The sequence below is a fragment of the Crocodylus siamensis genome, chromosome 7, assembly GCF_052110815.1.
Source record: "Crocodylus siamensis isolate JL-2025a chromosome 7, ASM5211081v1, whole genome shotgun sequence".
NCBI lineage: Eukaryota > Metazoa > Chordata > Crocodylia > Crocodylidae > Crocodylus > Crocodylus siamensis.
Window position 1 is genome coordinate 95,323,055 of NC_143401.1, and position 15,272 is coordinate 95,338,326.

Consider the following 15,272-nt stretch of genomic DNA (forward strand, 5'->3'; position numbering starts at 1 on the left):
AATTCATCAGGGGCGTATGATCACCAGGGAATAGGGGGTACTCTGTTCACCATGGTGCCCCTCTGGTTTACTAGAAACAGTGGCCATAAACTGAAGGATAGCAGATTGTGATATTTTTAGCTTTGCATCAGATTTCGCCCATGGAGTGGATGTGCCTGTAAATAGAATTGGGCCCGTTTCCCCTCCCATATTTGTGAAGGTGCCAGGGAGCCAAGGGAATGGCCGTGGGAGCATCTCCTCATTGAAGCATTTCACCGTATAAAACCATTGCCTCTGAAGTAGTCATGGTGGGACCAGGGCTTGAGGAGGAGGCCCCTGGCCTGGATTCATCCCAGCCTTACAATTTATCTTATGACTTTTGCCAGCTCCAATAGAGAGGAAGGCGCTGCCCTCTCCAGCCTGGCTGTTGCACATCCACATTGCACAGGTGCAAGCTGTGCCCTTAGGCATAAGACAGTGGTAATCCACCATCTGTTGTATTTCATAATATGCTGCAGGGTTGAACTGTAGCTTGTGAGTTCGGTGTAGGGCTGTGTTGTGTCCTTTATGCATCCAACTTGCAAGTGCTGTATGGTTGTAATGCCATGAAGCGAGGCTGGCAGAGTTTCCTTGGAAACCCCTCCAGGCAGGGAGGCTTGGGCTGCCTGTGAAGGAGTCATGAAGAGCAGACTGGAAATGCTGCATGTCCCTGGAAGTGGCGGGGAGATGCAGCAGCCCTGGAATATGTCATCCCTTCTGCAATGACAGCTGCACTCCCACTCCCTTTGGGACTGGGGCTTCCTTTGAAACCATTTTTCCATTACATCCTCTGCATAAACCCTGCTCTCTAATAATGAAGAGTGTAACGTGATGCACATAGGAGGGGAAAAATAGGCAGAAAGCAGAGTAGATATAGAATAACCCAAAATGTTCATACACAGTGATGGGCTGTATATTACCTGTTACCACTCAGGAAAAAAGATCTTGGAGCAATTGTGGACAGTTCATTTAAGCCATCAGCTCAGTGTTTAGCAGCAAAAGGCAAATCAAATGTTAAGAATTATTAAGAAGGGATTTGTAAATGAGCCAAAAAAGTATTATTATGCCTCTTGATGCATCAGTGGTGTGTTTGCACCTTGAAGACTATATGCAGTTTTGGTCACTGTTCCTTAAGAAGGATATTAAAGACCTAGAAAAGGTACAAAGAAGGGCAGCAGGGATGGAGGGGCTTCCATATGAAGAGAGACTAAATAGGCTAGGACATGTCAGCTTCAGTGCCTGAAGTGGGGCATGATAGAGGTTCACAAATTATTCAATGGTGTGGAGGAAATGGGGATTTATTATTTATGATCTCTTGCAGTACTACAAGTAGGGCATGGAAAATTAAACTATTAGGTAGTAGGTTTAAACCTAAAACAAGGAAGTTCTTCACGCACCAAGTAATCACCTCATGGAACTCATTGCCACAAGACATTGTGGAGGGTGGTAGCTGAACCCAGTTCAAAAAGAGATTGGACCAGTTGGACCAAAATGTTAAACATGAGGTGGCAGCTTCTAAATCAGAACTTCTTCCTAAATCTCTGAATGCTGGAAGCTGCAATGGGAGAGGAAGAAGGGTGGAAAATTCTGAACGTGCCCTGGTCACCTCCTTTCTCCCCTTCAACATCCACTCTGCCACTGTGTGGGACCAGGGTACTGGGCCAGATGGACCGATGGTCAGAGCCAGTAAATGGCATTTCTTAGGTTCTGAAAGGTATGACCCGGGCCAGGTAAAGTCTTGCTGCCTCCCTCTCGTGGGAGCTCGGGATGGAGTGGAGCAGCTCTTCTGCTCCCAGGTTCAGCAATGAGTCCTGTTCTCCTGTAGATTTAGGGCAGCAGAGTAGAAGGGGCTTGCCAATCCCGTCACCAAACTTTAATCCCAGGCAAAGCATGTCATTGCTCATGTGAATCGGTAGGAGACTGCTGTATGGGAAGTAGCACTCGGCATTATCCTGGGAGCCCTCTGAAAGCTTTGGGTGAGTGCATGGCAGAGCAGCAGCTTGAATATGGGCTAACTGATGGTGCAGCACACTGCTTCTTCCAGTCAGCCCGGGGTGAGTAGCCTGCCAATTGTGCCTTGCAAAGACACACAGCTCTTTGTCTCCAGGGCTCTGCCTTCTGCATTGTGGCCACTGTTTCTGGGTGCCTTAGATACCAAACTGACTTTTTATTTTCTCTGTCCAACCAGGTGTACATCATAAATGTCATGTGGTCTGACTCGACTTCCCAGATCATCTACCGAAGATACAGCAAATTCTTTGACCTGCAGGTAATGGTTCATTTTTCTTTCCGCAAAATGTTTCTCCTGCATTTGCACTATGTGTGTTTCTACCACACAGTAGTGAGAGAATGAAATCAGGCTTCAGGCTTACACCTCATAATCTCAAAGTGCTTTGCAGACTTTGATTACTCCTCATGGGATATCAGGTTGGTAGGACCAGTATTCTTCCTACTTTGCTGATGGGCAAACTGAGCCTCAGAGAATTTAGAGTTGAAATTTTCAGGAGTAGCTTGGGTGCCTTGCTGTAAGCATGTCGGGCCTGTGTTCCAGGAATGCTAAGCATCTGCAGCTCCGGAAGTCTTCGGTAGTATCTGGGGGTGCCCCAGCCCCCTTGTAAACCAGGCCTGAGGTGTCTGAAATTTGGATATCCAGTGACTCTTGGATGCATTTGAAAAAGTGAAGTGAGCATCCTGCTCACTGTGCCGGGACTAGGCCCCTGTTCCTACCATTAAACCATCCTTCTATTTGACAGATTGGGGCAGCCTGCTCCCTTATCACCCTCTGAGTCCTGACCTCCACCCTGCTTTCAGCACCAGCACATGCCTCCTCACTGTGGGATGTGTGTGAGTGTTGGGGTGCTGATAAATGCTATTTCATTGTTACTTCTCTAGTTGCATCCAGGCAAGTGGGAAAAGGCATGTTTCTAAGGTGGCCTCTACATTTGCCCATGTCCAGCCATCAGCATACAGCTTATTAAGGTGCTAACAGAAGAGCTCTCACTACTCTTGTAGCAGCTTAGAAGGAGCATAATAAGTTATGAAAGAGCTGGAGCTTGAGCCAGGCCATGGCATCTAAGACATATGTGGTCAAACCTATTTGTCATGGTAAGTATGTGAGAAACAGGTTCTTTACTTGGGAGCTTCATTTTTTGCATGCCTACTTTGAGTTGTTGCAAAGAGGCTAGATTTCCACATTCAGCCTTCTTGGAGGGACATATAGATTGCCATCCAGAATTGCTCATCAGCTTTGAAAAATGCAGGTAATCATGCCTTGCTGTCTTCAGCTGAGAGCTTGACCTTAATATGGAGCCACCCGGATCCCTAACTTGCTGTACAGATGAGAAGACATGGAAAGGAGGCAGAAAAAGGAATATTTATCATCTTTTCTGAGTCTCCTTTTATGCTTCCTTTCTCCTCCCCACCCACACTCTCCATGGGCAGCAATAAAGCTTGTAGCATGGCCAGTACCAATGGCTCAGTCACTGAGCCCCACGTGTAGCTGTGTCTCTGGGACTTGCACAGTGCCTGTCCATTGATGGACAGGTTTCTAATCAGTGGGGTTTTGTGATTGGTTATGGCCAAAGTGGTTTCTTTCTCTCTCTTTCGCTTTTCTTTTTTTTAACTCTCATTCTCTTTTCATGTCTCTGTTCTTCTGGGTCTCCTGGCCTTTCCTGGTAGGTCTGAAAAGTTCCCATCAGGCTGAAGTTATCAATGGGGTTAGTGTGTTGGACAGGAAATGATGTCTCAATCAGGGAAAGGGAGTCCTGAAAGGTCCCATTGATAAGCATGAGGGGGCCCAGCGCCAGTGGAAAACTCCCGCCTGCCCATCGCGTCTCTCCCCAGTCAAAAATACTACAAGAAAGTAATGAAATTCCCTGCCTTAACCCTTTTCCCTCCCAGGGATTTTGGGAGCCACTGGCTATACCAGGCGACTGGGATAAGAAAGGAAATCGCAGCGCTCCTCAAGGAGAGAAGGAGAGAGCTCCAAGTCAGCTTGGAAGTGGCCTCATCCAGCTCTGCTGGTGGGTCACTGAGTATCCCCAGGCAACTCACTTGACTGCTGGGCATCTCGTGTAGAAGGGAGGCAATGCATTTGCCAGGTGCTTTGAAACCTAGCAGAAAGGTGCTACTCAAATGCCAAGAGAGGGTATGTTTTGGTCACGTGAATCAGACATTAGTGCAGTGATTCTCAAACTTCTTAGATTTGAGGTGTCCCATGAAAAAGGCCAGCTCTTAGTTTTCACTTTTTTTTTTTGACTACAGAAAAATAATAGAGCAAGGGTCTACAACAGCTTGGACACCGTGAATTCCTATTTGAAATCCCTGAGTTTACCTTGTGAATCATGTTTGTGCACCTAATGATGGTAACATTGCACGGCACCCTTGAAAGAATCTCATGGGCCCCCGGTTGAGGATCACTGCATTGGTGATAAAAGGCGTGCAGCACGGTGGCTTGCTGCCTCTGAGCATCTCCGGGGCTGAGGCAAGGGAAGGGCCTTTCTGCCTTCGTTATCATTCCACGAACTGCTCCCCATCAGGGATTTCAAATATAAAATCAGCTCTTTTCGAGCTTTAGCCGAAGCTGTGACGAGGCAGACACAAACCCAGTGGCAGGGCATCGGGAAGACCCTCCCACTACTCCAGAGGGGGTGACTAAGGAGGGCAAGACCCATGTCCCCAACTCTGCATGTTAGCCAGCAGGTGCTGAACGGGAGATATCCATCTGGGGCAAGCCCCTGGCTCCAGGGCTGCTGCTGGGGCCTGTCCTAATTGCCCAGGGTCTAATGTTTGTCCTCTAGTTTTTAGCCATACTCTGATTTGAGTGACAGCCCTGGTGGAGTAGTACCCACTTCCTGATGTGGGGCAATAGCTCCTTATTTCTCGGGGGGGGGGGAGGAAGAAGGAGAGGTCCGTATCCACATGCCACATCCTGGGATTGGACTGGCCTCCATGCTGGGAAGTACCGGTAAGGCATTGTGTCCTTGCATAATTTGGTCATTCTTGGCTCTTCTCTGGTGCCCTTTACAACCCTTAAACCAGAGAGTGAGAGCTGAGGGAGCTAATTCACAGGCCCTGTGTGTGTCCAAAGCAGCTGGAGGTTTCAGCCCTCTGCCAGCCTCTCTTGTCCTATTGTGTCTGCGATATATCGGCAGTCCTGGCCTTTGCTGTGTTTGTTTTTGCTCCTGAATGGAAGTAGAATAACAACGAATGCTTGTAATGACTTAATTAGAGCTGCAGCGCTCAATGTTGACAGTGATACCTGATCTCACTCAGGGGGGAGCCCGCCTAGCAGCCACGGGGAGGAGGAGAAAGGAATACAAATAATTAATTTTGGAGCTATGACTCCATCCCTCTTTAAAAAGCTCATTCTTTCCTAATTGCAGTCTCAGTGGGAAATGGCTCATCAGGTTGAGATGCCCCCCACCCCCAGTCTGCCAGATGCCGTGTCTCCTAAAATGATTTCTAGTAAATCTTCCTCTTTTTAACCCTGCTGGTATTGGGAGCTGGCATCTGCTTCATCGCTGTGAGAGTAAATATCACCAGCTTTCCCCCTGATGTGCACAGGTATATGTGATTGGCAGCTGGGCTAATGTGTTTTTAAGGTATTAATAGAGCAGGATCTTTATACATGCTGTAAACTGTAGGTTGCTGGATAGGCAGATATCTGCCTTGTGATGCTTGGTGAAGTAACTCTTCCTCCCTTGATCTCTCTGTGGAGGGCTAGAAATGTATAACATCAGGATTCAACTCAACAATGCGAGGATAACCTGATTAAATTGATGACAATCACACCCACTGATGAACGTGGATCAAACCAGGTGGCAAAGGAGTCAAAAGGCCAGAAGTCTGCCCAAATAATTAGATGCCTATTTAGAGCTGGGTCAACTGGCTTGGCCTTTTGCAGGAAGCCCAGAGCGATGCCTGCAAAAAACCAACACTTGCTTGGATGGCCCGGCCTCTGCTGAGTGATTTCAGCCAAACGTTTGTGACGTATTGGGCACTGATTGAGAGTGGGGATTCTTTTGTGACGGCTCTGTGCAACATCTGCTGATTTCAGTGGTAATCTCCTCTCTTCTTTGCCACATACATAATGAATGGGTGATTTATTTGGGTCGGCATGCGGAGCATTGAGCAGGATGCATTTCTGTTTTTCTCTGGCATGGTTCTGCTGCTGATGTGCCCCTATTAGCTCCCTGTGTGTTTTGCTCGCCCACCAAACAACAGATCAGTGCAGAGTACAGTATTCTTAACACAACAGTCATCTGTTTGACAATCAGCCTACTCACCGAACATAGCTTGGCACTGTGATTTCCATCACTGCTAATCTCGGTCGTGTCACTTCCCTGGGAGTTCCTTCCACTTATCCCAAGCTACATTTGGCCTTTTGTGCCTGGGCCGGAGGAAATGAATGCGGCCCGAAGAGGTCAAGTAGCAGAGAAGGAGCAAAAGGTTAGGGATGAGCGCATCTCTCCTTAGGCGGCACCAGGACTATTGCTTCAGCCCTTGGTATCGGTTTGCAAGGGCTTTCCCTTGTCTAGTGGTAGACTCTGAGTTCACAATACGGGAAGCTGCCTGTGAGCAGCATCTGTGGGGGAGCAGGTAAGACGTGAACTGATCCATGCTGCTTTCTCTAGCATTGCCTCCTTTTGCTCTAGAAAATCTCCTTGCGCTCCCCTCAAAAGAGGCCTGCTGCAGCATAGACTGGCCCATGGTGCGGTGGCTGGCTGCAGACATATAGCAAGAGTCTTTCATCAGATTTACTTCTCTCCTGGGTGAAGTTCCTGCCTAATAGCCTCAGTGCCTGATATGTGATAGGCTTCTCCAGAAAGAAGCAAACATCTGCTCCTACCAAGCCTTAAGCCTCGCAGCAGGCTGGTTTATCACCTGGAACACGGGTAATTAAAATCCATGCAAGGTCTCCCACCATTGCAAATTGATTTGCTAGTCACTGTAACACAATACAGCTGTGCATTTACCGTTCACCGCTGCTCGAGTCGGCCAAGTGAAGTTAAAAAGAAGGCGCCTCTCTTGTAGGAGTGGTAATGGTACCTGACATGGCACTTTTGGTGTGGTAAGAGCTTGACAGATAGTGGGCCTAATCGTTTATGGCCTTGTGCCTGCTACAAACATGTGCAAATGCTATGAAGGCAGTCAGCAAGTGGAACTTGCTGATTTGGCTGCATTTGATGCTATGCATGGGTAGAAATGATTGTACAAGGCAGCAGTGAGGAACCGGAGCCTGGTATTAGCTGCCCTTCCAGCACCTACATTAGGGTAGGGGCAGAATTATTAGCTACCCAGTTTTTTGCAACTGGAGGAACTGGTGCGTGGGGTTACATCACTGTCCAGCCAGAGGCAAAATCTGGACAGAGGGGTCCAGTTCTGCACTCAGACATTTGGGCTTTCCATTACTTTTGGTAGGACCTTCCCATGTCTCTTGGGGCTGAAGAATGCCCCAGACTCCCTTCTCACAAGCAGGGAGTGCAGTCCCCTCTGAGATGAAACCAAGCAGCTGGTTGTAACAGCCTGCAGCCACAATTCGGGATGATTGGGGTGCCAAGCGAAACTGCAGAAGGAATGCAGTGTGGGCAGAACAAGCTCACCCGGCACAATTACCCCATGGTGACATTTTGGCCACAGAGAGAGGCCTGAAATGTCAGCGTTTTGAAAAGGCAAATAAACAAACCCTTCTTCATGCTCTTGCTCTGCATATCAGTTCACAGAAAATGACCTGCCAGATTGAGTCTGCGGAGGGAAGTGGGTTTTCTTAAAGGGCAGAGAGAGAGCCACCCACTAGCAGCCACTTTAGAACATTTAAAAATAATAGAGACTTTTATTAGGGAGAGCGAAGTGCTTTCACGGTTGTCAGGCTGGATATGAAACATCGAGAACTTCATTTGTTATTGTAGGATCATTCTGATTGTTTATAGAGCAATAACAGAGTAACGGAGCACGAAGGAGCACACCGAACAGAAATGCTGCCATACAAACTATAAGTACAATCTACATCTCTGTTCCCTCTTCCCCAAACTGTGATTCATCCACAGAATGCATTGATCCCTGTTCGGCAGTGTGCTTTCCTGCATAAATATCTATCTTTCTGTTACCGGGAGCGACATTTAAACATTATAACATATCCACAGCCATCTAACACTTAATGCTTATTATAACTAAGCCACATGGCATTGTCCCTCCAGATTTGATGGAGGAAATGGGATTAGAAACCAGGCTTCACTGCTTTAAAATATAGGTTCCTTCCAAAATGTGCTGAAGGAGAATGTGTTGGCTGTTAGCGGTATAGGTTGTATGAGACACGGTGAAACAATCCTGGTTCTGACCCAGAGAGGGCAGCGGTGTACACATAGATTCATGCATGGAGGCCTTGTGTGTCTGGGAATGCTCAGGAAAGATGAGTTTAATTAATAATGTGAATTTAAAGTGCATTAAATGTCCTTGCCAATGTATGGTAGTGTTAGAGTGATGCTGTAGCTATGATGGTCCAGAAATTCTGCAGGAGACAAGGATGTCCTAAGGTGAGATCTTTTGTTGGCCCAATTGCCTAATTGGGATGGAATTAGATAAGCTTTCGAATGCAAGATATTCTTCAGATCTGAGCAGTAAAAGCCAGCACAACATAGTCGGTGTCTCATTCAGGGTAAAGTGGCTTTACTTGTACTTACACAGTTAAGCCAGTTTTACTTCCTGTGTAGATGAACCTGGAGTCTCTGTGGGCATTTCTACATGTGCATTTGTGCACCATAATTTACTGTGCATTAAGTTTAGTACCTATAATAACAGGTACTAACTCATTGCGCAGTAACTGGTGCTACTGCTCAGTAGGCCAGCGCACACCTTTTTAGTGACGCTGCTGCGCATTTGTGCATTAGCACAGCTTTTGTCATGATGCGCTAATGCTCAGTAAAATTAGTCTGGTGTGCATTTAGTGTCTCTTGTAGACACACCCTGTATGTACCTTTTTGGTAGGACCTAGGAAAAAAACATACTTTTTTGTTGCAGTGTTTCCTTTCAGTGTTTCTGTGGCAGTGATGAACTGACAGGCAGACCTGTGCAGAATTTATTGATGGTGCAGAGAAACAGATAAGGACCTGGGAAAAAAACCAAAAAGCATGTTATGCCTTACTACCTCCCATGAAGGAAAAATCACATTTGTTTGCATTGCAAAGGACAGGAGTAGGTGGAGGTGTCCTTCCAAATTCATAAACAGCCTCTCTAACTGGTTAGGACTTTGGAACTAATCCAGAACATTTAACTCCATCAGGTTTCTTCCCACCCTGGTCTGGTTTTGAGCAGTCATCTGGACCAATGCTGGTGACTCCAAGGTGGTTGTTCTGAAATACACCCTGAGTCCAACGTAGATGTCAGTGGAAGCAGACGTAGAGTAAGAGGGCAGCAACATAGGTTATTATATGACACAGCTTGCCTCTTTTGTAATCAGATGTTGGAAGCAATGCATAAGAAGAGCTTACAGCTCATGAACAAGGATGAGAAATGTTCACACCACTCAGAGTGTGTGTGTGTGTGTGCGTGTGTGGGTTTGGCAGATGGATGTATGTGCTCGTTCACATGGAAGTGGGGGGAGGAGCTGCAGGAAAAAGGACAAATTGAGCAAGGCAAGTGGACTCGAGGGAAGAGGATGCCTTGAGAAATGCTAGGGTTGGAGTATGAGAGAGGAAAGCAGCAGGAATGAAGGTGAAGGAAGAGAAGGGAAAGAGCAAAGGAGCTAGTGTGTTAAGACAGTGGTAAGGTTTGCTGATGTCCCATTTCTGTTGGACTTCATTCAGCAGACAGCCTGGGCATCCCATTCAAAGCCATGCTCTGTGCCCCCGCCTGCCCTAGGTAGGGGGCGGTTTTGCATGGAGATGGGCCTGAGCTGCAAAGGCTGCACCAGAACATACTCCCAGTGGAGATGCCGAGTTCAGAGTCTGGCTTCGTCTTCTTGGAGAGCCGTTGTGACGTTCCAAACCAGGCATGTCCCTGTTCCGTACGCTACCCAGGAAGGTGTGATAACCTTTGGGATAGCAAAAGTTTCTGTTACTGAAGGTGGCTGAAGGGATGGGATTCTTTCTAGCAAGTGAAAATTGCATTTGAAAGCTGCTTCCTTTGAAAGAGTCTGGGAATTCATTGAAGCCTGGGAAAATTCAGAGGAAATCAGATCCTGGCCCTCTCAACTTGTCTTTCCTGAGAGGTTAGCACAAGATCCAAGGGCACATGCGTTTTTCTTAGTAAACACCAGCTGGCTGTTGCCTTCTGTAAGCCTGAAAGCTAAGGTTAGCATGGATGGAAGTCAGAGATGCCCCATTTTGCAGGAGTCCTAGAAGACCAAGCACCAAGTTTCTTCAGGTCCTTGAATGTGCCTCTGGCAATGTTTAGCAGCAGTGGAGCGCATCTTTCATTGCAGCCGTAGTTTGGGACACCTCCATTGTCCTCAACTGAGCCCAGCTGGTCAACCCTTCAACCCATCATCAGTGACTGCATCTGTCATGGACATGAAACTCTTCTTTCTTCTTAGAAGAATGGGTCAGCTCAGGCCAGTGCCAGGCCTTTGAGGGGTGGGAACTAAAATGGAGATTTGAGAGTCCCTGGGAAAAAAAAAAAAGAAATGGCCCATTTAATTCTTGAGCCAGGAAGCAGTTTGTCTTAGCTGATGTAATTGTTATTTAAATACTGTTTTTCCTTCCACTGCTCCACCAATGTCTTAGAATACAAGTCAACCTATGGCAGTATCTTTATCTTCAGTGAATCAATGAACTTGTTTATAATTCCTATTTTCAACAGTATTTCAGTGTTTGCTGGGAAAGCGAGCTGCTCAGCTTCCAGTTTTTGTTCCTGAAGAGACTTTGCATGTCAAACAAAGAGGTGGGCCAGGATGGGAAAGTGGCAGAGTGCCTGCCGTACTGCAGTACAGGCCAGGTCCCATGAAAATCCCAAATAACATGGGGTTATGAAATGGGTTGCCCTGATGCAGATAACTGAGGGTCTCTCTCCACTTCTGGCATAAGAAGGCCCCAGTTAGTGGCTACCTCCAGCAATCACCGTCTCTAGCCCCAGGAGGAACAAGCGGTGCTAGTTTGACCCGACAGGTTGCAGACCCCTGTTCTTGGCTATTATTGTTACACACGTAGCATGAGGATCAGCCAGCAGCGGCTCCAGCTCCATGAACTTCACAGCTGTCCATAAGCTAAACACTGTTTCCTTTCCTTGCCGGCAGGTAGGCATGTACCAGGGTCGCTGTGTTGTAGCTCTGGTAGTTTAGGAAATCTGCAAGAAGCTAGGGTTATCTGGTGATATCTTTTATTAGACTAACTGTTGTTGGGAAAGATGTTAGATAAGCTTTCAGAAACAATATGCTTCCCTTAGGTCTATAGTCTGTCTAGCTGGAAATTAGGAGGAAATTGGCTTTTCTCCCTGTTTCCTGGCTCAGCCCACCCAGAGAGCATTCAGTTCCTCCTCTGTGCACATGGAAAGATCATATTTGCACCTTTGTTGGCATGTGTGATGCTCCCTCAGTGGTGGTGTAATGAAGGAAGGTGTGTATTGGGTATGTGCAGCACTGATCTCTGCTGAATAAAATCAGACTTTCTGATACGTGTCTGTCATTGACTCACCGTTATGGACAACCAGACTGGACATTTTCACGTAGAGGCTGGATGAACATCTGTTTAGTTTAGGAATAGTGCATCCTGCCATCTGTCCAGGGGACTGGATTAGGTGACTCCTGAGGTCCCTTCCCAAGCTATGATCCTGTAGGTCTAAGTCCCAGGTGGGTAGCGTTTGAAAGCCACTGCTGTTTCTACCATTCAGGTTCGGGTTTTCCTCCATGTGAGTTTTGCACGGGCTGGACCCTGCCAGGGCAGCAGTCTGGAAATCTCATCCTTCAGGGGAGAGGAAGAAACCTCTCTCCAAGATGTTTGATTCTGCTAGAAAGTCAGTGGCTGCCAGATCTGCTTACTGGAGCATGGCCTTGGAGGATTGGAGGGGAAGGTGTATTAGGGTGTGGAATTACAAAGCAGTTCAGATTTCATGCTGGAGAGTGAGAACTCATAAAAAGAAACCCCTGAGGGGTATGAAATCCATGCACTATACACAGACAGTGGGGAATTTCCTGGTCAGATGCTCACATCCCCCGCTTGCAGATAAGGCCACTGAGGTCTCCAGGAGAAGGTTTTCCAGATACAACTGGGGGAAATCTCAGTAATGAAGTAATAATAACAAATAGCCATTGGCCTCCTTTACCACAGGACATTGGGATGCCAGGTTTAAACACAGCTTAGTACTAACAGCCTGACACCTGGGACTATTTGTAATCTGCTAATGGAGATCAGGCCACTTCAAACAAGCGCAGTCCTGCTTTCCATGCTATTTTATAAACTGTAGAAACATCTGCTATTGTGAACTACAATCAAATGGCAGAGGTTTGTAGCAGTTAACTTCCATTGCTTAAACAGAGCATGGACTGGGATTTTTTTTTTTTAGTTACATCAACTGTATTTTGGATCAAACATGAGCCCGAATGAAAAAGCCTCTAGAGCTGAACAGTTGTGAACTCCTGAGAAAGTTCAGATGTGATGCCATGGTCTGGCTTCTACTCCATCATAGTTTCAGATCTGAACACTGTGATGTGATGCCATATGAGCAAATGTTTATATGTTCACTGGGGAGCGTTTTTAGAAGGAGGCGGCTGCAAACTTCTGAAAATATTGGAACCTGCCAGTGAATTTGCTTTGCCTGCATTTGGATTAGAGAGAAAGAGAGTGTGTGTGTGTGTGTGTGTGTATGTGCGCATGCACGCGCATGCATGTGGATTTGCTTCTGAGAGTTCACCCAGATATCTTGGCCTAAGCAGACCAAATATTTACGACTCTTAGTGAAAAGTTTTACAGTTTGTGAATATCCAGAGACAGCCTGCTCCTAAAGAGTTAAACTCATCTTAGTAGGGAACAGGAACAATACATTTTAGGCTCTGTACCCAATGACAGTTTGAAAATGGATTATCAGATACTCACACTGAACTATCAATGAAAAATATACACAGGCTAACCCTGTTCCCCTGAGCACTGCCAGGAGTGACCAGGAATAACGGTCACAAGCTGGCAGAGGGGAGATTTAGGCTAGATATCAGGAGGCGCTACTTCACGGTCAGGGCAGCCAGGGTCTGGAACCAACTTCCAAGGGAAGTGGTGCTGGCTTCTACCCTGGGGGTGTTTAAGAGGAGGCTAGATGAACACCTTGCTGGGGTCGTTTGACCCCAGTACTCTCTCCTGCCATGGCAGGGGGTCAGACTAGATGATCTACTCGGGTCCCTTCCGACCCTAGAAACTATGAAACTACTATTTGCAAACACTGGAAGCTGTCAAATTAACCAACCAAGTTCTTTGTCATGAATTATTTCATTGCCTCTATTAGTTTCCTGTGTTAACTGGCTTGATTACTTTTTCAAGTACGTTCCTAGGCAGCTTGTTACATAGATGTCCCATGCAGTCGGAGCTCCGTTTTACCAGATGCGTGCACAACATCAGTGGTTCTCAACCTTTTTAGACTCAAGGCACCCCTGAAGATTACCCTACATACCCTACGTTATCCCTGTTCATTATAGCTGCACTGGCAGGTCTGTTCTCATCACCTTTAGTGCCCACGCAAATTGAAAGCACAGGTTGGTCTTGCAGCACTGATGGGGTCTAGCTGTTTGCTACCCTTGTCCTAGTTCCTGCATGACGATAGTCCCACTCCATAGCAGGGGTAAAACGCAAGATGGCACAGCTGACCCAGGCGGGAGGGACCGGGTCCCGAGACGCAGCAGAAATTACAGCATAGATGTGGCTTTTGCAGGCAGGCTATAAACTCTTAAAGCAATGCTTGTTCGATGCCAGTTTTCCCTTTCCACAAGAAATCCAGGTCAGTCCTTTCCCCCTATTGAAAATTTTTCTGTGAAAATTTTTCTGTGGCCCCTTTGCGCAAACACCCCCAATTACAAAGCATTCGGCCCTGAGCTCTCCAAAATACACCCATCCCTCCCTTCCTCCCCACTGTAGTAATCATACTCAGCTTTCAATTATTTATACCGCCGGAAAACAGCCTGGAGTTCACACCCCTAGCCCTGAAACACAATCCCGCTTTTGTGCTGGGAACACAATCCTCCACTTTCATTAAGTGTATAGAGCCCGAGATGAGAGCTGCCCATTGCACTCACATCCCTTGGCTCAGGATGAGAGGAGCTGGCTGTTTTCACAAACTTCCTAAATAGCCCTGGCAAGGTTATGGGGAGTTTATTTACATTATTGCATTCAAGTGCAAATAGAAAATTGCCCCAGCTCGAGTGGAAAGGTTACTCACAACTGTCAGGGCTGTTTCTCTCGTCTCCCCACACCACTCTTGTCTTCCAGCATCAGCTCTTCAATAGAGCTTGACACTGTGGTGTCCAGATTTGTATATAGAGCAAATGATGCCATTTCTTTGAGCTCTAGATTTCACCTGGTTTTGCCTGCTCTGGAGGTGGCTCCCTGCACACTGTGCAATGGCAGCGAGGGGCTGTTCATCTCATCCTTGCAAAGGTCAGGTCTGAAAACCCTATTGTTAGTAAATAGTATGGGGCACAGGGAGATGAATTCCCCCACCTCTTTTCCTCCCCTTGACCAGGGGCCCGGGCTTATTCCTCTGTTCCTGCAACCAGGGTAATACTATCTCTCATGTAACCTTAGACATGTAGGATTGGAAGGGACTTCAGGGGTCAACTAGTCCAGCACAGAGCCAGGACTGGCTGTTCCTAACTCTCAAGCACTTCCCCTGCAGAATCCTCCTGTGCATTTTCCCCTTTCCACCTGCACCCTACAAGGGATTGGTCATTCCCAAAGAAGTCAGAGTAACCCAGCTCTCTTGGAGCTGGCTGCTGCGAGGAGGTTGAAAGCAGAGGTATATGAACACCCTGAGATCTGCCTCTGTCTTGCCCCTTTGAATCCTGGGTGGGCTAAGCCTGCCCTTGTTAGACTGATCTAATGGAAACCCATGGGGTTGGTTTTCTCCAGCGTGGGGTTTGCCCACACAGCTAGAGATTTGCCCCTTAGTTTCACAGAATTCAAGCATTTACCTGGCCCTGCATCATAAGATGTAGTATCAGCTGCAGCTTCTCCCTGGAACAAGCCCAAAAGCAATATGACAGCCCATGGGCTGGCGAACATCCGATATTTGTGTGGCTAGAGGACATGGCCAGAAGGGCCAAGCCCAGGGAGAGACCTCTC

General features: G+C 47.1%; 1 protein-coding gene across 6 annotated transcripts in view; it reads left to right on the forward strand.

Annotated features, from left to right (window-relative positions):
- Positions 1-15,272, forward strand: part of SH3PXD2A (SH3 and PX domains 2A) — a 324,297-nt gene that overhangs the window by 50,556 nt on the left and 258,469 nt on the right. For all 6 annotated transcript variants that reach the window (XM_090058574.1, XM_090058576.1, XM_090058575.1 and 3 more), the window contains one exon: positions 2,207-2,287. In XM_090058574.1, coding sequence (XP_089914700.1) covers positions 2,207-2,287 — 81 coding nt within the window. The remainder of the gene's footprint in view (positions 1-2,206; positions 2,288-15,272) is intronic.